At 43.1% G+C, this 26,024-nt stretch overlaps 1 protein-coding gene and 1 long non-coding RNA gene across 4 annotated transcripts in view; one reads left to right on the top strand and one right to left on the bottom strand.

Annotated features, from left to right (window-relative positions):
* The window catches only part of CSMD1 (CUB and Sushi multiple domains 1), a 2,064,317-nt gene extending 2,042,929 nt beyond the window's left edge, over positions 1-21,388 (top strand). The window contains exons 65-70 of one of the 2 annotated variants that reach the window (XM_024986326.2): positions 1,390-1,434; positions 4,633-4,791; positions 7,640-7,752; positions 8,497-8,584; positions 17,970-18,102; positions 18,204-21,388. In XM_024986326.2, coding sequence (XP_024842094.1) covers positions 1,390-1,434; positions 4,633-4,791; positions 7,640-7,752; positions 8,497-8,584; positions 17,970-18,102; positions 18,204-18,363 — 698 coding nt within the window. In that variant the 3' untranslated portion in view covers positions 18,364-21,388. The remainder of the gene's footprint in view (positions 1-1,389; positions 1,435-4,632; positions 4,792-7,639; positions 7,753-8,496; positions 8,585-17,969; positions 18,103-18,203) is intronic. The other variant, XM_059882319.1, reaches the window with a different exon arrangement.
* Positions 6,455-18,218, bottom strand: LOC112444582 (uncharacterized). Of its 2 annotated transcripts, XR_009493093.1 has the most exons (6): positions 18,089-18,218; positions 13,321-13,449; positions 9,733-9,887; positions 9,482-9,654; positions 8,600-8,666; positions 6,455-6,676 (listed from the first exon to the last, which is right to left on the bottom strand). It is a non-coding gene; the product is annotated as an uncharacterized lncRNA (long non-coding RNA). The 2 variants fall into 2 exon arrangements; XR_009493092.1 differs by lacking the exon at positions 6,455-6,676 and having other exon boundaries at positions 8,403-8,666; positions 18,089-18,217.
* Positions 21,389-26,024: the final 4,636 nt, after the last annotated feature.

The raw sequence follows: 26,024 nt of genomic DNA, 5'->3' as shown, positions 1-26,024 counted from the left end.
TCCCACAGAACCCGCCTTCTGCCCTCAGGAATCCCCCAGAAACCTTTTTTGCCCTCAGATTTCACCAGAAACCCCCTTCTACCCTCAGGATTCCACCAAAAATGCCCTTCTGCCCTCAGGATTCCCCTGGGAACCACCTCAGTCAGTGAGGAATCCCCTGAAACCACCTTCCGCTGGTGGTGAATTCCCCGGAAATCACTTTCTGCCCTCAGGATTCCCCCAGCCAGAACACCCTTCTGCCCCTCAGGATTCCCCTGGATACTTACTACCTTCTGCCCTCAGGATTCCCTGGGGGAAACCCCCTTCTGTCCTCGGAAAATACCCTGGACACCACCTTCCACTGCTGGAAAATCCCCTGGAAACCCTCTGCCTGTGGGGAATCCTCCTGAAAACTCCCTTCTATTCGTGGGCAATCCCCAGAAACCATCCTCTGCTGGTGGGGAATCCCCAAGTAAACCACCTTCTGTTGGTGGGGAATTCCCGGAAAACCCCCTTCTGCCCTCAGGATTCCTCCAGAAACTCTCTTCTGCCCCTCAGATTTCCCTGCAAAAAAAAAAAAAAAAACCTCTTCTTTCAGTGGGGAATCCCCCAGATACCACCATCTGCTGATGGGGAATCACCCAGAAACCCCCTTTTGCCCCTCAGGAATCCCCTGGAAACCCCTTCTGCCCCTTGGCAATCCCTCAGAAACTTGCTTCTGCCCCTCAGAATTTGGGATTTCCTTGGAATCCCCCTATTTTCTGTCAAAATTCCCCAGAAACAACTTTCTGTCAGAATCCCCTCATAAATCTTCAGTTGAATTCACGTTAGGAATTAAGTCACTTATGTCTCCCTCTCCTCTCTCTCACTGAAATAGACAAATACATACTTTTAAAAAAGTAGTAATTTGTAGTTTGATACAAAACTATGAAATCAAAGAGATTATGAGTTAAATCTAAGTTGATAGACCAAATTAAACATTTTGCAGGGGAAGTATTTTGATGTTCACTGCTAACTTGTGAGTTCATTAATCAGGGTGGGGACTTGGAAAATTGAGATGGATTGTAACTCTTTACAAAGTAATTTCATAAATTACCTTTCCCTTGGGGGCAGGAGATCCCAAAGAGGAGTGAGAAAGGGTATGAACACCCTCCTTTACAAGGCTCTCTGTTGTAGCACACTGAATGCACAAGTCAGATCCAAATTGATTTCCACTAAGAAACTCAGTTTTCCCACAAAAGCAAAGGACGTTATGCTGTGAATATATGGGTTAAAGTGGAGATGTATAAGATATTATTTTGTGCATTCAAGAAATCTGGAGAAACAAACATTGCTTCGGTTTGACATTTTTTCAAACTTATTCAAAAATAAATGTTTTTTGAAAGTGATAATTTGTCTTTTTACTTGTAGGTAAAGGAGTGAGAGAAGTTAATGAAACAGTTACTAAAACTCCAGGTTTGTATACCAGAACAGTTACAGATTTAAATCAAATAAGATGATCTGTTCTCTACTATACTCTGTGCAGCCAAAGAAACAAATTTCTGATTCCTTTAGTCCATAAACAAATTAAAGTTTCAGTTATTTAAAACACCAAGCCCACACAGGTTCCTGTTTCTCTCATAACGATGGTGTGTTAATGGAATAACAATACTTTACTTAAAAGGAAAACCTTTGTCATTGTCTCACGCTGTTTTACGAAAAGGTACCTTGGGCATTTTGTAGGCAGAAGTGGACATCAGATGTTGAGCCAGAATGTGGTATAACGGAGAGCCTTATAAAGAGGGTTGTGCGTCTTTCCTCCACACGAGGATGCTACAGTAAACAATACATCATGACAGCTGTGCATTCCAGCAGTTCAACTGTGGGGTGCATCCTTCCCCAAGTATCTCCATCCTCTGCCTCTGATACTTTAATTCTCGCTTTCTGTTGTGTGTGATACCTTGCTTAATGCATGCCGTAGCAAACGGGAAAGGTGCAGGTTTATTTCCTAATGAAGATGTTTGTTACTCCAAATCACCTGGCCTGTTATAAATTTAGAGAATATTTAAACAATATAGTGTGTCCCCAAGTTATAATGTAAGTCAAACAAACAAAAAAAAATACAACAGAAAACACTTAGGTAAGTTGCATTTTTTGGTGTTTTCTGTATTCAGGTTTTCACACTGGTTTCTTAGCCATAAACTCTGTTCCAGGGTCAAATGTGGAGAGAGTATGTGAAATGCTGTAAGTTCAGTCACAGTTGCTGGGTTTTGCATTTAATTCTTAGATGAGGCAAAAAGTTCCAACATGGTTAAAGGAATTCATGCATTGTACACCATGAAGTATAAGACCTACCTTAAAATGTTTTTCTGTGCTATTCTATGTAAATGTTATTTGAAAATCAAACACAGAAATCAGTGCTCTATCCAGGCAATGTTTTCTTTGATTGAAGGAAACACAGTGGATGGTGGTGGTGTGTTCTGTTTGCTGATTCTGTCAAGGTCAATGACAAATCTGCAAGCTTTTAAAATTTATTTTTAATTGAAGGATAATTGCTTTACAATATTGCATTGGTTTCTACCAAACAACAGTATGAATCAGCTATAGTGCTGCAGACTCTACCTCAATGTGCCCTGTCCTCTCTGAAGGGAAGCACTGATGAAACGGCTTCTTTGTATAGGCACACAGTCTAGCACCTCCACTGTGGTGGTTACATTACACTGCAAACCACCAGCAACAGGTCAGAGGACAAGGACCCAAAAGGATCCTCCATGTCCCCAGTGGTTGCAGCTGAGCACAGTCGGAGCTTCCCCGCTGACCTGCTGCTTCTCCTGGTGCCCAGCCCAGCTGGCCCACCCGACCTGCCAATGGGTGTGCGACCCGCCAAGAGGACCTCGGCACATTCACGGCTTCCACTGGGTGTGCCCCTTCCAACTAGGGAAAGTGATCTGGATACTGTTCAAGATGGGGAACACGTGTATACCTGTGGTGGATTCATGTTGATGTATGGCAAAACCAATACAATATTGTAAAGTAATTAACCTCCAATTAAAATAAATAAATTTATATTTAAAAAAAATTTTTTTAATAAAAATTAAAAAAAAAAAGGAAAACGAGGCATCTCGGGCTTGCTGATGAAAAGTGGGCCTTGGTGATACTGCTGATGACGGGCCTGCTCAGTGTCCTGATCAATCAGCATCTGTGTTAGAGGCCTGTGTCAAGTCCTTGCTTCAAACTTGAGTTTTAAAACTATTACTATTAGGAAGTTGGGTCCATCAAAGCCCCAGCAAGTGCTGACATTGTTCTGTTGTCGGGAGACTTGTTGTAGGGTCAGCCTGTCTGGGAAAACAGGCAAACGTCCAGTGGAGCCGGAAAGAAAAGCGCAACCAGGGACTCTGTGCTTTGTCCTCACCACACTGTGGCCATAAGTGCGTTTGCTAAAAACACATTTAGGGAGACCAGCATCTTTCTTTATACCTGCTGCTGCTGCTGCTAAGTCGCTTCAGTCATGTCCGACTCTGTGCAACCTCAGAGACGGTAGCCCACCAGGCTCCCCCATCCCTGGGATTCTCCAGGCAAGAACACTGGAGTGGGTTGCCATTTCCTTCTCCAATGCATGAAAGTGAAAAGTCAAAGTGAAGTTGCTCAGTCGTGTCCGACTCTTAGCGACCTCATGGACTACAGCCTACCAGGCTCCTCCATCCATGAGGTTTTCCAGGCAAGAGTACCGGACTTATACCTAGGAAGTCCAAAAGTACCTTGTGACCAGTCCCACTCACGGCGGATGTTGTCCAATTAAACGATTTACACATGTCATGAGACAGAGCAGAGAGAAATGTAGTGGATTCACTGATGCATATTTACATCAATGCTTCTGTAAAATGTTATAGCAATACTGTAAAAATAGCAGGATTTTAGACTTATTTATTAGCAGAAATGTGAAAAGTTTTAATTTGTTTATAACCACTGAAAAGACAGAATAGCTCAATAATCTTTGTAAGAATTCCTGTCCCAGATGAATTGTAATATTTTAAGAAGACAGTTTGCCTTTGGTTTTTGACATCATTTAGTCTAGCTTTCTTACCAATTCTGGACTATTTCTCATCAGGGGGATTAGAGTAGGGCAGAAGAGCTAGATGAGAGATTGGCTTTACTTACAAAATAAAGATCTTGGGAAATAAAGCATCTTTGTTTCCATAAGCCGGGTCTGTGCAGTCAAAGTGGTGCTGTGAAGTGCAGGCTTTCTGAGGGCAGAAGGGCCCTGGCAGACGTCAGTTCCTCTGAGCCTCCTAAGTCTTCCCACAGCAAGTGCACTCGGATAGTCAGTGACACGGCAGTAGTGATTTCCAGCTCAGCCTGGCTGATGAGACCTTACCTAGTGTCTGCAGTCCCAGTTCACCACACACGCTGGCCCTTGTGGATCTGGTAACACAGGTGCACTGGCATCCACCCCAGTGACAGATGACTGCATGTCACAGTAACCTGCCTGCTCCCACCCGGCTCACCTGACTCTTACAAACCTGCTGTGAAGGGACATGGAGACAGGTCTTCTTCGTCATCACCATCGCCACTGTTGTGCCGTCTTAATGAGCAATGCTATGCCTTCTGTGTAGTAAAACGTCTAATGTAACTGTTCTGTGTGTGCTAACATTTGTCTGTTTTTTCCCCCCACAGTTCCTTCAGATGTGTTTTTCATCCATTCGGTGTGGAAGGGATATTACGAATATTTAGGGAAAAGACAGCCTGCGACCCTAACTGTCGATTGGTTCAATGCAACTAGCAGCAAAGTGAATGCGACGTTCACTGACTCCCAAGGGGAGCTGAAGTTGACAGGTAGGTACCCAGGGAGCTCCCTCACCAGACCCTCCATCAGTCTTCTGGCAAAGGGGGCCCCAACACGGGCCAAGTGCTGGCTGATGTTACTTGGGCTTTGCACCTGCTGCCTCTCACTAGGTCATCTCAGTGACTGGGGCAGGATGGTGCTGTTTCCTCATTTAAAAGGTTACAAAACCAGTACAGAAAAGCAAATTAATTTTCTCCAGATTACACACAGATCATGTTACATCAAAGATGTAAGATTAATGTCCAGATAGTCACATCTTCAAAATTCACAGCTTTGATATACCCTTACTGTCATTCTTTAAAACTTATTTGCTCCTGGTGAGCTTTTATTGATGTGTCTCAGTTTAAAAAAACAATTAAAAAGAAAAGAACCAACTCTGGTTTATTTTTAAGCAAGAGACACTTTTAAGTGCTTTATATATATATTGTTCATTTCCTTCTTGCATCAATCTTGTGATTTAAGTATTATTATTAAACACTTCTTTTTTTTTTCTTTTTTTACTGGTTAAAGAAAAAGAGATAACCAGGAAAACTAAGCGGCCTTCCTAAGTGACAGGGCAGGAGTAGGATTTGAGCTCTGCGGTCAGGATCTCAGTGATTAGAATCTCCAGCCCACGTGGGTTGAGAGCATCAACCCACAGGACACAGAATCACCTTGAGACTGAACCTACTGCCTTTTTTTCTTTCCAAATTATCTCACTTATAACAGTGTATCCTTTTTTATAGACCAACTTCCAAAGGGTTCAGACTGAGTTATCCACAAGTCCCAGCCTGGGTTCTGAACACAAAGGGCCCCCGAGGGGCACCCACACGTCACTGATGACCAGACACACACACGGTTCACCCCACAAAGTATGAGAGCCGCTCGGGACTCCTCCATCCCTCACGTCTCACTTCCCTGCTCCCCTGGCTGTTGCTGCGTTGTGCTTAGTCACTGCATTGTGTCCGACTCTGTGACCCCATGGACCTTGGCCTGCCAGGCTCCTCTGTCCATGGGGATTCTTCAGGCAAGAATACTGCAGTGGGTTGCCATGCCCTCCTCCAGGGGATCTTCCCAACCCAGGGATCAAACGTAGGTCTCCTGCATTGCAGGCAGATTCTTTACCATCTGAGCCGCCAGGGAAGCCCTGGGAAAACACCTAAAAACAGTGCACACACTCTGGATTTAGGAAAAGAAAAATAATCCATACTCACAGATTTTTAACAGGTACCTATTTATGAATTCATGATCTAGGGTCCCCGAAATTGCGTTGCACCTTGACCCTGTGAATGTATAAATAGATAGACTGGGATCTCAAATCTAGTCCTGGATCAGAATAACTGAGACTTTGTAAAATATTCAGATTTCTTAGGCTCACCCAGGTCCTTTGGATAATATTTTTCTTCATGGAGTTTGGACTTTTTTCCCAAAGGAAATGTTCTCCAGTGTGACTTTGATGCAGTTAGGTTTGGATCTGGAGAAAAGTTTGTATCAAGAGTTGTTCAGACTGAGGCCCAGTGGCTAGACAGAAGTCCACCCGCTGTGTACAGTCTGATTGCGAAGAAGCATACAAGAGGAAGGACAAGTCATGCTCCTGGAAAGCCAGCCAGGACCTGGCGTCCTATGGGGTGCTGTAATTTAAACACCATAAAAATCTCCTGAATACATATATATATATATATATATATATCTTTATTAAGAGTTTGTGGAAGTGGGGTTCCACAAACTGTGTGCCAAGAACACAGAGCTGCTGATGGTGGCGATGGACAGCAGCCCAGAGTCAACTCGTTAGGTGGTCCTCCCCATCCATGGGTCTTTATTGTCCATGGGTTCCATTCCTCTTGTGTGACTGGCCAGTGGACAGTCTTCCTGCAATGTTTTTAGAGGTCTGTTTCTCTAATGAGAGAAAGTGGGAATTAACTGCTGGCGTTCCTGAAACAGTGTGACCTTCCCTTGAGCCTGTCTCTCTGCACAGAAGGCTTTTGGGTTCATTATTATTATTATTTAATATCTGTTCATTTCTTTGTTTACTTATTCATTTGGTTCCTCCTTTGGGTAGGGAACTAGCCATAGCTGCGGGCACATCCCCCCACATCCCCAATACACATCCGGATGCCCTGGATGAAACCATTCAGCAGTCATTCAGTGGACCTTTGTCCATGAAGCTGTTCATTTCATTTTAATAAGCACAGTTCATCTATATAAGTAGCTATATTTGGGGCTATTTTTATGGTCTCTCTCTTTTTTTCTTAATTGATTTAGAAATAATTACATTTTCCCATGCTGAAATTTTGTAAGAATTGTGTACAAACTCTCCACGTGTCCGTTCAGCATAGCTGTTTTTATCAAGACATCATTTTTTTAGTGATTCAATATTTTTGTAGATTAGTCTCCATTTAAAGTTATTGTAAAATATCTGGTATATTACCTGTAATATACAATATATCTTTCTAGCTTGTTTATTTCATACACAGTAGTTTAATCCCCTAGGTCTTGTATCTTATTCTTTTCTATAACACATACCCCTGTCCTCAGAAGTGAGTACAAACGGAATAAAAATGATGAATTTAAAAAACTTAATATAAGTGAACGTATATTACTTTTTTTCCTCCTGTGGGATAAAGATGTTGAATTGTGTGAAGTAGACAATACTTACTCGAGACAGACAGTGACTTCAATAAGACGTGATTTTTAGGGAAAAAGGAGGACTACAGCTAAACTTTAAAAATAGAAACACTAATCGCTGTTATTGAAAACACTATCCTCTCTATATCATATTCCACATAAATGGGCCAAGTGCCTACCTTCCTGACCATAAGCATTTCTGCGATGTAAGAATAACCCATGCTCCTTTCCTAGGTGTTTACAAGAAGGAGGAGGCCCACTTACTTCTGAAAGCTTTTCAGATAAAAGGTCCAGTGGATATTTTCGTCAGCAACTTTGAGAATGACAACTGGGGACTGGATGGTTATGTGAGTACTTCCTGGAGGGTTTTCTAATCATCATGTCTGCACAGAGTTGGGGGCACCAACGGGGATTCCTTCCAAGATGACCTGGGTCCTGTCTGCACCGTGAAAACTCAGGGCCCTCACCCTGGCCTTGCAGCAGTGTCACCCCTTCATCATCTGATGGAAGAAAGCCGTCTCTGAGACCAGAAAGAAACCGGCCCGGAGCGACAGGCTGCTCCTGTCAGACACACAAGAGCTTAGGTGCAGACCACACCCCACTGTGACAGCGGAGCCAGACTTTCCCCAAAGCCACAGTAACCACCCTGCACGTGCCAAGAGAGACCCCGGTGCCCCTTCATGGTCTCTTTCACAAGTTAATCCAATGCTTCTGCACTAATTCATCATCAAACTCGAGTGTAAAGGGCCTCACGAGATACACAGGAGACAGCAGCTGTGACACAGTGAGTTTTACATAATGCAGGCTCGGAGGTGATTCATATGTGTGTCCCCCTTACCAAGGATACTAAACATATAAATAAGGTGTAAATTTTACTACTGTTTTGGACATCAAAATTAGACAGAGTTTGGTAGTTGAAAGTTCATATCTGTATTTCTCAATTTTAACTATAAATGGGAATCTCAAAGGAATAACAAATGTTTAAAATAACTAACCATTAATGTTTAAATAGGAGAAATAATATTTATACTATGATACAAGAAGAGGTTATGATTAATTTTTGTTGTTTTCTTCCTTTTCACGTGTATCAGGTATCATCCGGACTTGAAAGAGGAGGGTTTACTTTTCAAGGTGACATACATGGAAAAGACTTTGGGAAATTCAAGCTGGAAAGGCAAGGTATGCTGCACTTACATGATTTTTCAAATCAAATATCAGGGTGGTCTGCAGGTGACTGAGCTGAATGCAATAGAAAATGTGACTGGAAAGAAATGGAAACAAAAATAACAGGAGAGACACATATTTTACAACTGGATGAAAAAATCTTCCTCCTCAGCAAGCAAAACAGGAAATATCAGCTGGCATAAATATGCCAGACACAGAATATCTTTAATATACAAAGAAATACTTTGAAATATGGGAAGAAAGCAAAATGGAAATTCAAAGAATAAACACACTATATTACCCTAAGAATATCATTAAGAAAGAGTAATTTAAAATGGCCAATAAACTATGAAAAGATATTAACTTGAAAAATATGTATTATGGTAACAAAGATAGATCATGTTCAGCTATGAGAATGTCAGATTTGGTGTGGACTAGAAAAAGGCACTTGGGTGTTCATTTTTGGTGAGTGTGTGAGTAGATGTCTATAATTTGACAATAATCTGTTATAAAAAATTCTATCTCTAAGATTTTTAATCAGACAAGTGTGACCATGATTTTTTGCATATTCAGGTATGTGTACAGCAGGACTATTCTTAATAGTTGAAATTAGAAATAACCTGCATATCTCACACATATATCATAAATGAATTGCTTCTTACATCAATCTTATGCAATGTGTTATATTAAATGTAAGACAGTTTAATTCAATATATGTCATTAGAGAACAAAGATTACATATTGATGTGGAATGGTGTTTGTGACTTATATATATGAGAAAGAAATTTGCTCTAGATAGAAGGGACAAATCTGCCTGCCTGCCTTCTTTATGTCTTTCTCAAGTACTTGATGTATATCTTAGTAATTAGACAAGAAAAATGTATGAAAAAAACTACTAGATGTGCAGCTTACCTCATCCACTTGCTAGTTCTGTGATCCAGGAGGAATTACAACACTCTGGAGCCTATTTCGTCATCTGAAATCTCAGTAGAGAGTCAGTTCCCGGTTGCTGGGAAGATTGAGTCAACATGAGGGTTTGCTTTGTGCTAAAGCTCTTCTCACACACGTCCTTACTCATGTTGCTGCTAACAAAGATGAGAAGAGGCAATTTTTATAATGAGATGAGTGCCATGTTACTATCAGCTACTTTCTACTTTACTTACAGAATGCTCCTAACGTATTAATTGTACATAGAGGAGTTCCACTGTGTAGGATTTGATGCCAAGCAGTCTTTCAGAGGAACATGAGTGTAGTATTCGGTGATGGTTGTCACTGATGTGCTCATTTCATAAAGCCTTTATCAGCATCCTGAGGGATTCTAAAGGAAATATATATCAAACTGTATAATATCATGCTTGGAAAAAAAAAAAAAAAAAACTTGACCAAAAGGGATCATACAATTAATTATACAATTAATAATACAATACTCTAAACCCACCTTTCCAAATTAAGAACTTTTACATAGAAGAGCTTTAAATTACAATGTCAGCCATGGCTGAGATGGAGCTTTCAATGGGGTCACATTATTTTGAGATAATGAAAATAGGCCAGCACTAATGATGGTGAAGTTTTCTCTTGCTCTGAGCCAAACCCTGTGGTTATCTGCCCTCCTTTCTCCGAGGCACATGCTCTAGTAATTCCGTCTAAGGACACCCCAGCGAGCCGTGCACAATACTCCGTGGATGGCAGAGTTTACTGATCTAGTCAGCCTGACCAGAATCATCACTTTGCTGTTGAGAATTTTTTTGCACTGCCCCATTTCTTTTTAATCTAATAAAAGAACAGCTTGCTTTAACAAGTGATCTTCTCATGTGATGATGAGCTTATTGTCAGGAAAAACAATTTGGCTCACAAAATAATGTGAATCACAAGCAAGTCTCCCATTCAACTAATGAGGAAAAGTCTATGTGTAAGTAATGTTTCAACAACAGCCATTCATTTCAGAGTTATGGCTACACTCTATTTTTATGGATAAAAATAAGCAACCTCTTAATTGTCTCTAGTCAGTAGATAAATTAAAAAAAAAAAGTGATTATCTTTAAATGGATACTGCTGCTGCATCACTTCAGTCGTGTCTGACTCTGTGGAACCCCGTAGACAGCAGCCCACCAGGCTTCCCCGTCCCTGTGATTCTCCAGGCAAGAACACTGGAGTGGGTTGCCATTTCCTTCTCCATTGCATGAAAGTGAAAAGTGAAAGTGAAGTCGCTCAGTCGTGTCCGACTCTAATGACCCCATGGACTGCAGCGTACCAGGCTCCTCCATCCATGGGATTTTCTAGGCAAAATTACTGGAGCGGGGTGCCATTGCCTTCTCCGAAATGGATACTAAAGCAAGTTAGTTTGAAAGGCATCTCTAATGCAAAAATTGTGTAAGAAACAAAAATAAATTGGTTTCCCCATTAAAATCGAAGCCCCAAGGACCTCCCTAGTGGTCTAGTGGCTAAGACTCCATTCTCCAATGGGGGCCCAGGTTTGATCCCTGGTCAGGGAACTAGATACTGCATGCCGCAACTAAGATGTGGAATGGTCAACCAAATGAAAATAAATATTAAGAAAATCTAGCCCCCCTATTACACCCCCCCAATCAGAATGGGAGAAAGTACAAGCCATGTATCTACTCAGACACATGTACCCAGAATATATAAACCCTATTGCTAAATAGTACACATTTCAGTTCAGTTTGGTTGCTTAGTCATGTCTGACTCTTTGTGACCCCATGGACTGCAGCATGCCAGGCTTCCCTGTCCATCACCAGCTCCCAGAGTTTACTCAAACTCATGTCCATCAAGTCAGTGATGCCATCCAACTATCTCATCCCCTTCTCCTCCAGCCCTCAATCTTTCCCAGCATCAGGGTCTTTTCTAATGAGTTAGTTTTTCACATCAGGTGGCCAAAGTATTGGAGTTTCAGTTTCAGCATCAGTCCTTCCAATGAATATTCAGGACTGATTTCCTTTAGGATGGACTGGTTGGATCCCCTTGCAGTCCAAGGGACTCTCAAGAGTCTTCTCCAACACCACAGTTCAAAAGCATCAATTCTTCAATGCTCAGCTTTCTTTGTGATCCACCACTCACATCCATACATGACTACTGGAAAAACCATAGCTTTGACTAGACGGACCTTTGTTGGTGAAGTAATGTCTCTGCTTTATAATATGCTGTCTTGGTTGGTCATAGCTTTTCTTCCAAGGAGCAAACGTCTTTGAATTTCATAGCTGCAGTCACCATCTGCAGAGATTTTGGAGCCCCCCAAAAATAAAGTCTCTCACTGTTTCCATTGTTTTCCCATCTACTTGCCATGATGGGACCAGATGCCATGATCTTAGTTTTCTGAATGTTGGGTTTTAAGCCAACTTTTTCACACTCCTCTTTTACTTTCATCAAGAGGCTCTTTGGTTCTTCGCTTTCTGCCATTAGGGTGGTGTCATCTGCATATCTGAGGTTATTGATGTTTCTCCCAGCAATCTTGATTCCAGCTTGTACTTCATCCAGCCTGGCATTTCGCATGATGTACTCTGCATATAAGTTAAATAAGCAGGGTGACAAAATATAGCCTTGACTTACTCCTTTTCCTATTTGGAACCAGTCTGTTGTTCCATGTCCAGTTCTAACTGTTGCTTCTTGACCTGCATACAGATTTCTCAGGAGACAGGTCAGGTGGTCTGGTATTCATTTTCCACAGTTTGTTGTGATCCACATAGTCACAGGCTTTGGTGTAGTCAATAAAGCAGAAGTAGATGTTTTTCTGGAACTCTCTTGCTTTTTTGATGATCCAATGGATGTTGGCCATTTCATCTCTGGTTCCTCTGCCTTTTCTAAATCCAGCTTCAACATCTGGAAGTTCACGGTTCACATACTATTGAAGCCTGACTTGCAGAATTTTGAGCATTACTTTGCTAGCACGTGAGATGAATGCAGTTGTGCAGTAGTTTGAGCATTCTTTGGCATTACCTTTCGGATTGGAATGAAAACTGACCTTTTCCAGTCCTGTGGCCATTGCTGAGTTTTCCAAATTTGCTGGCATATCGAGTGCAGCACTTGCACAGCATCATCTTTTAGGATTTGAAATAGCTCAACTGGAATTCCGTCACCTCCACTAGCTTTGTTCATAGTGATATCCCCTAAGGCTGACTTGACTTCTCATTCTAGGATGTCTGGCTCCAGGTGAGTGATCATATCATCGTGGTTATCTGGGTCATAGAGATCTTTGTTTGTATAGTTCTTCTTTGTATTCTTGCCACCTCTTCTTAATATCTTCTGCTTCTGTTAGGTCTATACCATTTCTGTCCTTTATTGAGCCCATCTTTGCATGAAGTATTCCCTTGGTATCTCTAATTTTCTTGAAGAGATCTCAAGCCTTTCCCATTCTATTGTTTTCCTCTATTTCTTTGCATTGTTCACTTAGGAAGGCTTTCTCATCTCTCCACGCTATTCTTTGGAACTCTTCAAATAGATACATCTTTCCTTTTCTCCTTTGCCTTTAGCTTCTCTTCTTTTCTCAGCTATTCATAAGGTCTCCTCAAGCACACGTTTAGCAGGCAAACAACCTAATTAGAACACTGGCAACCAATTTGAATACACATTTCTCCAAAGAGATAAAAATGACCAACAAGTAAATGAAAAGATGCTCAACATCATTAATCATTAGGGAAACACAAATCAAAACCACCTCACACCCACTTGGGTGGCTGAGATCATAATAACAAGAAATAAGTGGAAGCAAAGATGTGCAGCAATTAGGAGGCTCATACCATGCTGATGCAAAAGTGATGATGGTGTGGTGCCTGTGGAAAACTGCCTGGCAGTCATTCATCAGGTAGTTGAAACATGAGGCTTCCACAAGGTTCAGCATTTCCACTCCAACACATATGACAAGAGAACTAGGAAACACATGTTCACACATAAATCTACACATGAATGTTTATACCAGCATTATTCCCAATTGTCCAAATGTGGAAACAACCCAAGTGTCCATCAGCAGTGAACAGATCAACAGCATGTGGCGCATGCATACTGTCGATATTATCTTGAAAACGTCATGCTAAATACGAGAAGCCACTCACCAAAAAACACATACTGAGTTCTTGTATTTATATGCTGTATCCAGAGCAGCCAAATCTATACAGACTGAGAGTAGAGCAGTGGTTGCCTAAAGCTGGAGTACAGAGGATTGACTGCTGAGGGCCTCTGTTCAATTTTAGGGGCGACAGCAATGTTCTCACATAGGTTGTGGTGATCACCACAGCATCAAACCCCCACATTTTTAATAGTAAAAAAGAAAACTCTTGAAATCAAAGGGTGAATTCTTGCACCCTAGCATTAAAAGGGTGAATTCTACAGTATGTGCATTTCTTTCAGTAGTGCTCCAGTCTATAACGTGAAAAGACACTCACCTTCATTCTTAAGAAGCACAACTGAGAAAACAGCTGCACACTGCATCTGATTTCCTAGGGCAGCAGCAGTGGTAATCATGTGCAGAAGTGGGGCAGCGAGAGGCAAGGATGGAGGCAGGGGGCGTGGGCGGGCGGAGATTGGACACAGTGTCCAGGTCTCTCCTGAGATGGATTGGGAGGAAATCGGGATGCCACTTTGGAGAGAGATTAGGTAAGACTGAGAACTGTGGTGTTGGAGAAGACTCTTGAGAGTCCCTTGGACTGCAAGGAGATCCAACCAGTCCATCCTAAAGGAGATCAGTCCTGGGTATTCATTGGAAGAACTGATGCTGAAGTTGAAGCTCCAATACTTTGGCCACCTCATGCGAAGAGTTGACTCATTGGAAAAGACCCTGATGCTGAGAGGGATTGGGGGCAGGAGGAGAAGGGGACAACAGAGGATGAGATGGCTGGATGGCATCACCAACTCGATAGACATGAGTTTGGGTAAACTCCAGGAGTTGGTGATGGACAGGGAGGCCTGGTGTGCTGCTATTCACAGGGTTGCAAAGAGTTGGACACGACTGAGCGACTGAACTGAACTGAGCAATGCTACAAGGTACACGTTCTGTTGGGCAGTGCTTTTACTTCTTAGAATCTATCCTGTATATTCAGCCTCCTGCTGATGCATTGCTGCAGAAAGGGGATTTCATGGTGGCATCACAGAGAAAGGCTAGAAATGAACCAAATGTTCTTCAGCAGCAAACTGGCTAAATAAATTCTGGTTTAGCCAATTAATAGAATACTGCACACCTAAAAACAATTACATGCACATGCGCAGATGGAAGAACTTCACAAATACATAATTATAATAATAATTGTCACTCAGTCGTGTCTGACTCTTTGCGACCCCACGGTCTGTAGCCTACCAGGCTTCTCAGTCCATGGGATTTTCCAGGCAAGAGTACTGGAGTGGGTTGCCATTTCCTTCTCCAGGGGATCTTCCCGACCCAGGGATTGAACCCGGGTCTCCCGCATTGTAGGCAGATGTTTTACCCACTGAGCCACCAGGGAAGCCCTTACAAATATATGGTTAAGTTTAAAAAGGCAAATTTTTAAAAAAGTAAATAGTATACCCATATTTTAGGAAAGTAAGAACAGAGAATAGTCACGTATATTAATAATACACTGGGGACTTTCCTGGTGGCCCAGCAGCCTAGACACCGCACACCCCATGCTGGGGGCCCTGGTTCCATTCCTCATCAGGGAACTAGATCCTGCATGCCGCAACTAAGACCCAGTGCAGCCAAATAAATAAATACAAATACATATATACACACACACACTATACTAGGACATTATGTGAAGGACGCTAAAGCACAAACAAAAGCAAAACTGAAGACCTTGTTAATCATAAAGAGGAAAACTAGTGCAAAAGGCAAGGCGTGACCCTTTATGTCCATCATCTTCATATTTATTTTTATATCTGCTTATGCTACTTTAATTAATATCATGTGCATGTATTACCCTTTAAATTATTAAAACATGGGTAAATAACTGAAATTAACTAGGAGATCCAGACAGCATAATAATTTCAGAGTCAAGTCAGGAGTTTAATTCAAAAAGACCTTTCATGTTGCCCTGTGTCATGATGTGAGGTCTCCTGTGGCAGGTCCATTATCCAGGATTTTATTAATTGGAAGTCTGAGATCTATTATGGCCAAAAATATATAGTCTTGCTTGCAGATAACAGAAAGTGGCTTTGGTTCATTTAAGCAGACTACAAATTTATCAGGATGAGCAGAGATGCACAGAATTATAAACACCTGGAGAATGAGCCATGGTAACTTAAAGGAAACCAGCAGATACTGAACCACTACAAACACAGCACCATTTTTTCATTTCTCAAATACGTACTGAGCAACTGTTATGTTCCAGGTTCTACTGTAGGAACTGGAGATTTAAGAGGAAAGCTGGCCAGACAACTACCCGGGCATCATGCAACCAATTTTCTAGTAAATGTGGGTCCTGGGGAAACTGTGCGGCTAAGGTTCTAAGTAGCTGAGATGTCCTGACATTTCACTCTCACAATAAATCACTGAAGCTAGGCCCTTTGAGCGGCACTGGGTTCTCCTGGCTGGAAAGTGCCACCCCTGGTGGCTGGGGTTACTGCTGCACCCGGCCCCCAGGCTTGACAGGCCTGCCCTGCTGCACCACCACCCCCAGGAAGCTCTTGATGCTGTCCCCAGGGCTCTAGCCCCACCACAGCCCTGAGTCTCTGCATCACTTATGCTAACGCTGTGCCCAGGGAGGGGGCACCCCACTGGCTCTGCTCACAAGCCCATCTCCTGGGTGCTGAGATTTAGAACAAGTATCTAACATCTCCCGTGCATGACAGCTGGTGTATGCACCTGAAAATGAAAAATTAAATCTGAATCACACATGCTGATACAGGAGGATCGCCAAAAGGTATGGTTGATTTACAAGGTGCCAACATCCAGGATAAAACATGTTTACATAAGAACTGGAGGTGGTAGTGAGTAGCATAATCCTGCATCTACTGAAGGTATGTGTGAATGTTCGGTCACTCAGTCCTGTCCAACTCTTTGCAACCCCATGGACTGTAGCCCACCAGGCTCCTCTGTCCATGGGATTCTCCAGGCAAGAATACCAGAGTGGGTTGTCATGCCTGCTTCCAGGGGATCTTCCCGACCCAGGGATTGAACCTGCATCTCCTACATTGGCAGGAGGATTTTTTACCACCAGTGTCACCTTGGGAAGCCCATCTACTGAAGGAGATGACAATATCATTTTTAAGATTTTATGAAAATTTCTTTAAAAGGCTATTTAATTATTTTAAATATTTGATTACTTCTTTGTATTTGTGTTTTGTTAAAAAAAAATGGAACAGGAAACATCTCATAAATTCTGGAACTATACTTTGAAACGAGGTCAGCTTCATTTTACAATTCTGCTATATTCAGATGACCCCAGTCATAATTAACTACACACGTGCATTGAGTGGTTCCATGCATTTAAGCCAAATACATTTCAAAATTGTGTTTTATAAGTAAATTCTTTAAGAATAAACTTATTTGGCAATAATCCCTTGATAAATGTTCTCTGATCTGAAATTTTAGTGTTTGCTTCTTCCTCAGTGCTGTGCAGAACTCTCCACTGTGGAGATACACAAATTAATGATCATATCGCCTGCCTGGTGTCTGAGATGTTTATACTTGCCTTCCCTTCTAATGGACAGAACTTATTTTATAGAAACTTGCTTTATAACATTGACGTGCATTCTTTGATGATTTCTAAACTCATAATGAATTTTGGAATCTATGCCACTAAAGGTAGATTGCACCAAGATATTCACATGTCTCCATGGTGGCTCAGATGGTAAAGAATCCACCTGCAGTGTGAGAGACCTGGGTTCAATCCCTGATTTGGGAAGCTTCCCTGGAGAAGGGAATGGCTGCCCACTCCAGTATTCTGGTCTATAGAATTCCATGGATAGAGCAGCCTGGTGGGCTACAGTCCATGGGGTCACACAGAGTCAGACATGAATGTGATTCCACTTCTATAGAGACCTCGACTTCTTGTGTAATTTCAGTGATTTGTCCTGGGGCTGGAGCAAACAGCACATGCTACCCACATCTATAGACAGATACAGCCCTGTATATGCTTCAGTTAGACTTTACACAAATGTGAGTATCTACAGCCATAAGCAAAAGTCAATGTAACTATAAGCAAAAGTCAATATAACCACAGCCCCCTTTGCTGTTCTCACACTGGAAACACGACACTGTCACAGGGCTGAAGGTAAATGAGGAACCACCAGTTTTTTGTGTCTTACTCCTTAAGATGGATGTTAAAATCTTTCAAAGAAGTGTCAGCTGCTTCCCAATGGAATGGGAACACTTTCTGCTTCTTGTAGAGTCTACCTTTATTTATAAACCGATTGTCGCTCTGTCTCTGGGTGAGCAGGAGGACACTGACGGCAGGTTAAAGCTCCCTTTCTTTTCCAGACCCCGTGAGCTCCGACCAGGACTCCTCGAGTCACTACCAAGGCACCAGCAGCGGCTCTGTGGCGGCTGCCATTCTAGTTCCGTTCTTCGCTCTCATCTTATCAGGGTTTGCATTTTACCTCTACAAACACAGGTACCGTAGCCCCGCCGTCGGTTTACAGACGCTGCGTCTCTCCCCAGGGCCTGGCCCTGCGGTCCTGACGGCCTGTCCCCCTTCTTGTCTCCCGCCCCTAGGACGAGACCCAAGGTCCAGTACAACGGCTACGCGGGCCACGAGAACAGCAACGGGCAGGCCTCCTTTGAGAACCCCATGTACGACACGAACTTAAAGCCCACTGAGGCCAAGGCCGTGCGCTTTGACACGACTCTGAACACGGTGTGCACCGTGGTGTAGCCCGCGGGCGGCCGCCTCATAGCCATACCTCCGACGACGGACAGCAGGGATCACAGGTGCCACAAACCCTCCCCTCCGGCCCCTCCCGGCACGCGGGGGCGCGGGCCACAGACAGGCCCTCATCCCGGAGCGGCCCGCCGCCGCCAGCTGCGGCCCAGGCGCGCGGAGGAGGGCGCGGCCCGGGATGCGCGGCCTTGCCCGGCAGCCCTGCCCGCCTGGTGTGGCCCCGCTGCCTCTCAGTGCAGCCTCCGCAGGACGGCCTCTGGGCCACACATGGTAGCACCGCAGTATGGGTTCATTGTTTTGTTTTTTTTTTTAATCCCCATGAATATTCTGGAAAAAGAAGAAAAAAAAAAAGCCCTCCTGAAGAAGACACCTTTCCGGCAGCCGCACACACCTGCAGACGCTTTGCGCCGTCCTCCCCGAGACCGGCAAGCTTCGAGGGCCCCGCAGCTCACCTCGGGGCCGCCCCAGGGCCATCTGCAAACTTCCCAGTCAGCTGTTCTCTCGCAGAATTTTTGATGCACAATTTTTTGCACTAGTGTGTTATGAATGACTAAGATTCTGATAAAAAAAAAAATAAACTATTTACACGGGGTTTCTACACACTATCCATTGTATATAAGCATCCTGCCATACTGTCAAGCTAAGCATTCCAGCTGCAGTTTAGTTAGCGTGTGAGAAAAAAGAAAAAAAATCCCCAGATATGGCACAGGTTTTAAAAGGAAAAATAATATGAAGAGACTTATTTTATTACTGCTTTCTTTTAGCTTCACAGCTGTGTTGAATTCATTGCGAAAGAACAGAGGCCTTTTATTTCCCCTCATCCTTTCTTTGGTCTTGTCCCCATCCCATGATCGTCAATATTCCACTACTTCATAGCAGGAGGTCTGCAGCACTTTCTATGTGCCATGTACAGATGTGAATAGTAATTTATTTTAGGTCACTCATGACCTGCCTGTGGGTTTGGGCTCACCACACAGTCTTCCTGTCCATCCTCTGCTGTGATTTCTCTCTTTCGCTGCCATCCCTCTCATTTTCTGTTAAAAGACTGTGTATTCCTGGGATGCAGTGGAAAAGTTTCGGGATGATCAAAATAGTAAGCGTTCCTTTAGAGGCAAGGAAAAGTCACACCCACTCTTCTTTCCTGATGACACAGTTTAGATATTACTATTATAGATTTCTTCTGTTTCATGCTGTATAATCCCAGATGGAAAGAAAACTTTGGTGATTTTTCTGAGCTCAAAATTCTTCACAGGTAAATTAGGAATCACAGTATAAATAAAGTAGGTGTGATTACCAAGGCGGTAAAAGCCCAGACAGGAAGCAGAAGATGCAGCCGTGAGGATGTTTACATAATAAACTCGGAGATCATGTTTATTTTTACTTACAGCTGTTTGATTAAAAAAAAAAAAAACAATTTTTTTTAAAGCCAAGGCGTATGTTATTACCTGAGTTTTAAGTACGCATTCCACTTACTGAGAAGGTCCCCTTTGTCCATCCTTGGCAGCATCGGTAGAGACTTGGTTCTTGAGGACATGTTCATACGTACCTTTAAGACTGATGCGTTTGTTGCATGCTTCGATGCAGGGCTTGAAAAGTGAGAAAGGAAAAACACAAATGTCAGGATAATAGCTCATTCTTTCAAAAGTTTCAATTTGAACATTTCAGTCGCTCTTACCCATGGGGCACTCACTGTTGTGCTGCCTGTTTGAAGGGCACAGCTGTTGGGAAGTGTGGCCAAGCTCCATGGCCCCGGCCTCTCCCAGCCTCTCCCACCCTCAGCGTGGAGCTCCAGGGTTCGCCCTGGCCAGACTGGCAGTGGGACCGAGAGGGCTTTGTAGCCTGGAGTCCTTATGGCTTCTTCTCCTTAGGCCAGATGAGGTCAGTTAGAGGCAGGCTCCTCGCACACCCAGGGAGCTGAGGTAAAGAAAAGACAGGAGGAAGCTGTCGCGTCTTTGTGTGCAGGGGAGAACAGGGTTACTATACATATGAGGTGTATATATATACATACATATAGATAAATATAATAGCGTGTACATATGCGGTTTGAGTCATTCAAACTAGGTGCAAAATGCTGACTTCAGAGTCTGAATCAGTGTCTCTCTCCACATCCCTGACCTGCTTGCTGGTCAATGACGTTACAAAACCCTGACACGACAGGACATACTTACATACAAGAAACCACATATCAGATCAGACGTGATTCTCCTTTGTGTGCAAAGTCAGAGTGTCCTCGGTTGCCAGTTTGGAGCATGTTATTAAAAAAAAAAAAAGTATCCCATGAAATTCTTGTGCGAGAATTCTGCCCAGTTTCTTCCCAGGGTGTGCAGTGTTGATCAGATTCCCGAGAGGTGCTGGAGGTTCGGTCCAGGCCGTCAGCAAGTGCGTCCTCCTGCCCGGCTGCAGGATTGTTTCCGGGAGCAGCCAGAGCCCATGGAGGGCGGGAGCCCCGGACAGGTTCTGTGCTTCAAAGCTGTTCAAACTGCTGCTTGTCCCACACATCTTGCCTTTCTTCAGGCTAGCTGCAATAATTTTTTTCTTCTGTAAAATATTTTGTAAACAACCACAAAAAAAAAACAAAAAGCTATTATAAAAAAGGGGAAAGAACGCTGGCATTATGATCAGGAAACCATCGCCATCAGCCACCCGTCTCGCCACCTCGCCACATGCTGCTGACATGAAGTAGGTGCAAATGACCTTTTTGTACAGAGATATATTTTTTATGAAGAATTTGTAAAATTATTAAATATGCTGTAATTTTTTGATTAATGTAGGTAAATTGTTAAAAAAATAAATGTTTTTACAATACAAAACTGTAATTTTCCCAATAATGTACAATGTACCATCTCTAGCTGACGTTCAGTTCCAATCCTATTACACATGTATTAATATTAAAGTGACCTGTTAAAATGAACAGTTATCTTTTTTTGTCAAAAAAAATTATACAGAGAGTGTAATATAGCCTGTGCAATGCCACCTATCTTTAAAGCAAATCAGAGTTCTAATTAAATATTTAATTTTAGATTTCTATTTTTTGGTGTGAATTAATTTTATCTTTAATAGATGCCTGCGAGTCATTGGAAGGGGAGGGAAAGAACAAATTAGTGATGGGTGTTCACTGCGTTTAGAACAAGAGTCAATACTTTCCCAAGACAGCATCCCTGTTGCGGTTAACAAAGAGCACATTTATGAAAAGCACTGATACAGAGAAACAGAGGCTGACAGACTTCTTGATGGTTTTTGACTTAAAATCACTGAGAGCTTTCAGTTCCCTCCAAACCAAAATCAAGCCTATACTTTTATGATTAAAAAAAAAAGCGTGAGTTATTTCTGTAAGCCTTCACAACACTGAAAACGCCATATAAGAAAACGTAGATTTCACGGAACATTCCAAGGGTCGTGCATGAAGAAGGCTCAGAGAACACCCCGTCAGGAGCCTGTGACAACAGAGCCAGCTCCCTGCTCACTTCTGGGCTGGGGGACACAAAGCTTTCCGAGTCCTTGGTGTCAGGTGGGGTGTTGTGCAGTTAACCAAATCATACAGTCATTTTCCTGAGAATCAGTCATTACACAACAAAAAAACAACAAAGAATGGCCCCGCTGTGGCTGCCAAGTAACGAAGGTTTGTCCTCCAGCCTAGTGTGTAGGTCTCCTAGGACCAGTGGATGTCTTTAAATGCCAAGGACTACCTTGCAGAAGACCCAGCTCCAGATGCCCACGGACATTCAATATAATCTAACGAAGTAGGTTGTACCACTGATTCTATAGATGACCAAGCAGAAATCCAGAGACATGAGTGAGATTATCCAAGTATGCACAGCTCAGCGATGCTGACGTTAGAGGCCAGTTTCCCCTTGCTTTAACATTCTTCTTTGCCATTTGCTTTAACATTCCTGGGGTGGAGAAATCTGTCTGCTCTGCCTGGAGGGTGGGGGTGTGGCACACGGCCTGCACGGGGGATCCCACAGGAGCTGTCGGGAGGCTGAGTGCACACCAGCCGTGGGCGCACACTCGCTCTGAATGCTCACTGGGGCCCCTTCCGTGAAGGCCTGCGAGGTTCACACTCTCACCAGCTGAGAGCCCAGCACACAACGATGCAGCCGTGGGTGCCAGGCAGAGGCTCCTGAGAGCACGAAATGAAATCTGACTGCCTCCTGGTCTTGGCTGAATTGCTGTCACAGGACGACAGGGGGTTTCAACCATGGCAAAGTGCCCAGAATGGCAGGTTCATGTCTCTGGAACGTCACTGCTTCTGAAACCCAGCTCGAAGCCTGGGGAACACCCTCCCCATGACAGTCTGTGGGGTGTCAGTCTCAATTCCCCCGCCATCCTGAGCCAGGAACCTCCTTCCGGGGCTGGGGGCAGGCTGAAGCCTTGAGGGCCATGACTCAAGCCTGGGGCACTTTTGCCTGATATGAGGGGTCTCCCAGCAGCCTCCAGAAACCAGCCACCCCAGCCCTCTCCCATCACCCCTGCCCCAGGTGCTGGGCTGTCCTCTCCACCCTGGAAGCCCCCACACCCTTCCAAAATTCTTCTGTTCAGGACGTTCACACTTGTGCTTCGGCTCCTGTTCAGAAACTCGGTGGTTGTGGCTACACTAATCAGATCTAGAAGGTGCCTCCTCCAGGGCTGCGCTGACATAGCCTCAGGGTTAGACTACCACTCCTGCGTCCAGCACAGTTTCATCGCCAACACAGGAAGAGCCACAGCCCGGCAACTCCCTTCTGTCTTTGCTGAGGAACAGTAACCAGAGGAGTAAGCAGTTCCCCATGCGGGGTCACTCACTGGAGAACAGCAGAGCCTGGGTCCAGCGATGTCCCACAGATGGTCAGTCTTTCTGCTCCAGTGCTCCGAGAAGTCCGCAGTCATTAAAAGTCCAGGTAAATTAATATTTTCTCTCCTCAACGTGGTGTGTTCTGGAAAATTAAAGACAGCACTAGAATGGAAATTCCCATGGCGGGCGCATGTTGATGTATGGCAAAACCAATACAATATTGTAAAGTAAAAAAAAAAATAATAATAAAATAAAATAAATTATATAAAAAAATTTACATATTTTACTAAGAAAAAAAATTTAAAAAAAGAAAAGAAAAAAAGATAGTCAACCACAGTTACTAGAAGCCAAAACTGGGCCAGTTATACATGTAAAGAAATACTCCATATTCAAGGTTTGCTCTCCATGATGCACTGATACATCTTCTCTCAGACAACTGTCCTGGCTTGCCATGACAATTCTTTAGGGAAGATGCCCTCAGTGTCTGAGAAGGCCATAATACCTGCTGATTTGACAAGTGTTTATGCAGTGTTTATTAAATATAAAATTGAGATTAGCTTTGGAGAGCTCAAGATTTTTAAAAAAGCAGAGTCCAGGCTCCTAAGAGAAGTCTAGTCCAGGAAAGGCAGATACACAAGCAAACAGTTGCAGTAAATACGGCTGCTATGTGGTTGGTACATGCATTTGTCTGTCTGCTCAGAGTGATGCATCATGGGAAAAGATGCCTAATATCTCTGGGAGCGGCAGAGATGGGGAGATTATTGAGGAAGCCTTTCCAGGAGCTGTGGCTATTAATGGGGCCCTTCTGTTAGCAGGGCCTTCCCTGGTGGTTGAGACAATAAACAATCTGCCTGCAATGCAGGAGATCCAAGTTCAATCCCGGGGTCAGGAAGATCCCCTGGAGAAGGAAGTGACTACTCACTCCAGTATTCTTGCCTGGGAAATTCCATGGACAGGACAGTCCATGGGGTTGTAAAGAGTCAAACATGACTAAGTGACTGATACTTCCACTTTTTTTTTTCCTTCTGTTATTAGAACCCTAGGGTCCCTGGCCGCCTTACTGGATGAATGATACTAATGTCCCATCAACATCAGTATTCCACCTCTACTGGCTCAATGGCTCCCCTTGCAGTTTTCAGCTTGTTAGTGCTAAAGAAGCACGGTCCCTAGCTATTTGGGGCATCCCTGGAACTTGCCTTACATGTGTCTCCAAGGTTTGCCATTTCACATGTTGTGTGACGTTTCTTGACGCCTGTCGTTTACCAGGGACTCGTCTAAGGAAAAGGTGTTTCTCTCAACATGCTTGCCCTGACCTCATGATGCAAGACTGGCTGTCACTGTTCCAGTCATCACAGCCACGTTAGGAAGGAACTCCAAATGCCTGAGGTAAGGAAGAGATGACACCAGCCACATCTCTCTTTCTTGGCTTTTGTATCAAGAAAGCCAAAAATTTCACAAAGCTCCCCATCTCCCCCCACCACTTTCAACAAACGTCCATGTCCATCTCATGGCCCAGAATCTGGCCACAAGCCACCCAGGGATGCAAAGGAAAGTGGGAAAATAGACAATGGAAACTTCAGTAACATTAGGACTCATCACCTTAGGGGTGGGTCAGCAAGTCCCCAGTGACAGTGTGGGTTTTGACGGTAACAAAAATAAATTGCTTTAAGACATTTTCATCCTTTGAGAATAAATAAAAGATCCCATGCGTTTACCCCCTAAACAGAAATCAGACTCTAAGACTTGGCCATGAGGATCCATGCTCACTCACTCAGCAATCCTGCATCACTGTAGCACCTCATTATACATGCTGCTTCCCTCTAGACACCCGACCCCACCGCTCTCTGTTGTTGTTGTTAATTCGAGGCTTTAAAACAAAAATACAAAGACAAAAATAATTTTATGGATACATGTACATACTAATTTAGAGAAATTTCTTTATGGGTAGGGTAGCACTGGTTCAGTAACATTCTCCCACTAGATAGGATATACATAAATAAGATTTTAGTAGGAAAATGATTTAAACTGAAATCATCTTTTTTGTTCTGGGGAAATGTGTGCATGTGTGTGTGTGTGTGCACGCGCACGTGTGTGTGTGTATTTAAAAGACTCAAGCAGATGTTTTCATAAAGAAGAGTGGCACATTTAATAGTGTATGCCTTTGTGAACAGTTAGCTATGTTGGCATGTGGTTTTTATTACGCAGAGAGCAATTTAACGATGTATGGAAAAGTCAAACATATGTTGTTCTAGCTGTCATACCACCTTAAAAAGTAGTTATCATAGCTTTCTACATATTTGTTTTGAGTTACCAGGTAGAAAAATGAATTTTCTTTCCCTTACTGCTGTGTTTGAGTCATAGATTCTAGTGGCAACTCTGAAATAAGATAAAAAAAGAAGACCTGTGCTTTACAGTTTTGTATCAATTTTAGCCAGATGCCTACTAAAATTTTTTTAAAAATTAATCAAATACATACTTATGCTTTTAGGCATTATTTACATCCAAGCAACATTTAGCTGGTAATGTCTGTAAAATTACAACTAGCCAAATAAGAGAGTCATAGACTGTTTGTGAAATGCATCTGCATTAACTACTAACCAGGGAAATGAAGAAAAGCTTATTGTTTTAAAAACATTGTGATTGAAAATAACTGCAAGTTAACACAATGAAGGGCTGTTAAAAACCAGTTCAGTGAGGAAGAACCACCAGCCTGCTTCACAAAGCTGATGAGGCTACAGTAAACCCGACACCTCTCTGGGTATGCAATGGTGGAATGTGTTGTAATTGGACAGTATGGATCAATAATCTTCATGGGGTTGATATATCTGACCTGTTAATATTATGAATGAAACCAAATCCTAAAAAATATAAATCTGTAAGAAAA

Source organism: Bos taurus, chromosome 27 (assembly GCF_002263795.3).
Source record: "Bos taurus isolate L1 Dominette 01449 registration number 42190680 breed Hereford chromosome 27, ARS-UCD2.0, whole genome shotgun sequence".
Lineage (NCBI taxonomy): Eukaryota > Metazoa > Chordata > Mammalia > Artiodactyla > Bovidae > Bos > Bos taurus.
This window is presented reverse-complemented; position numbering and strand designations above follow the sequence as displayed.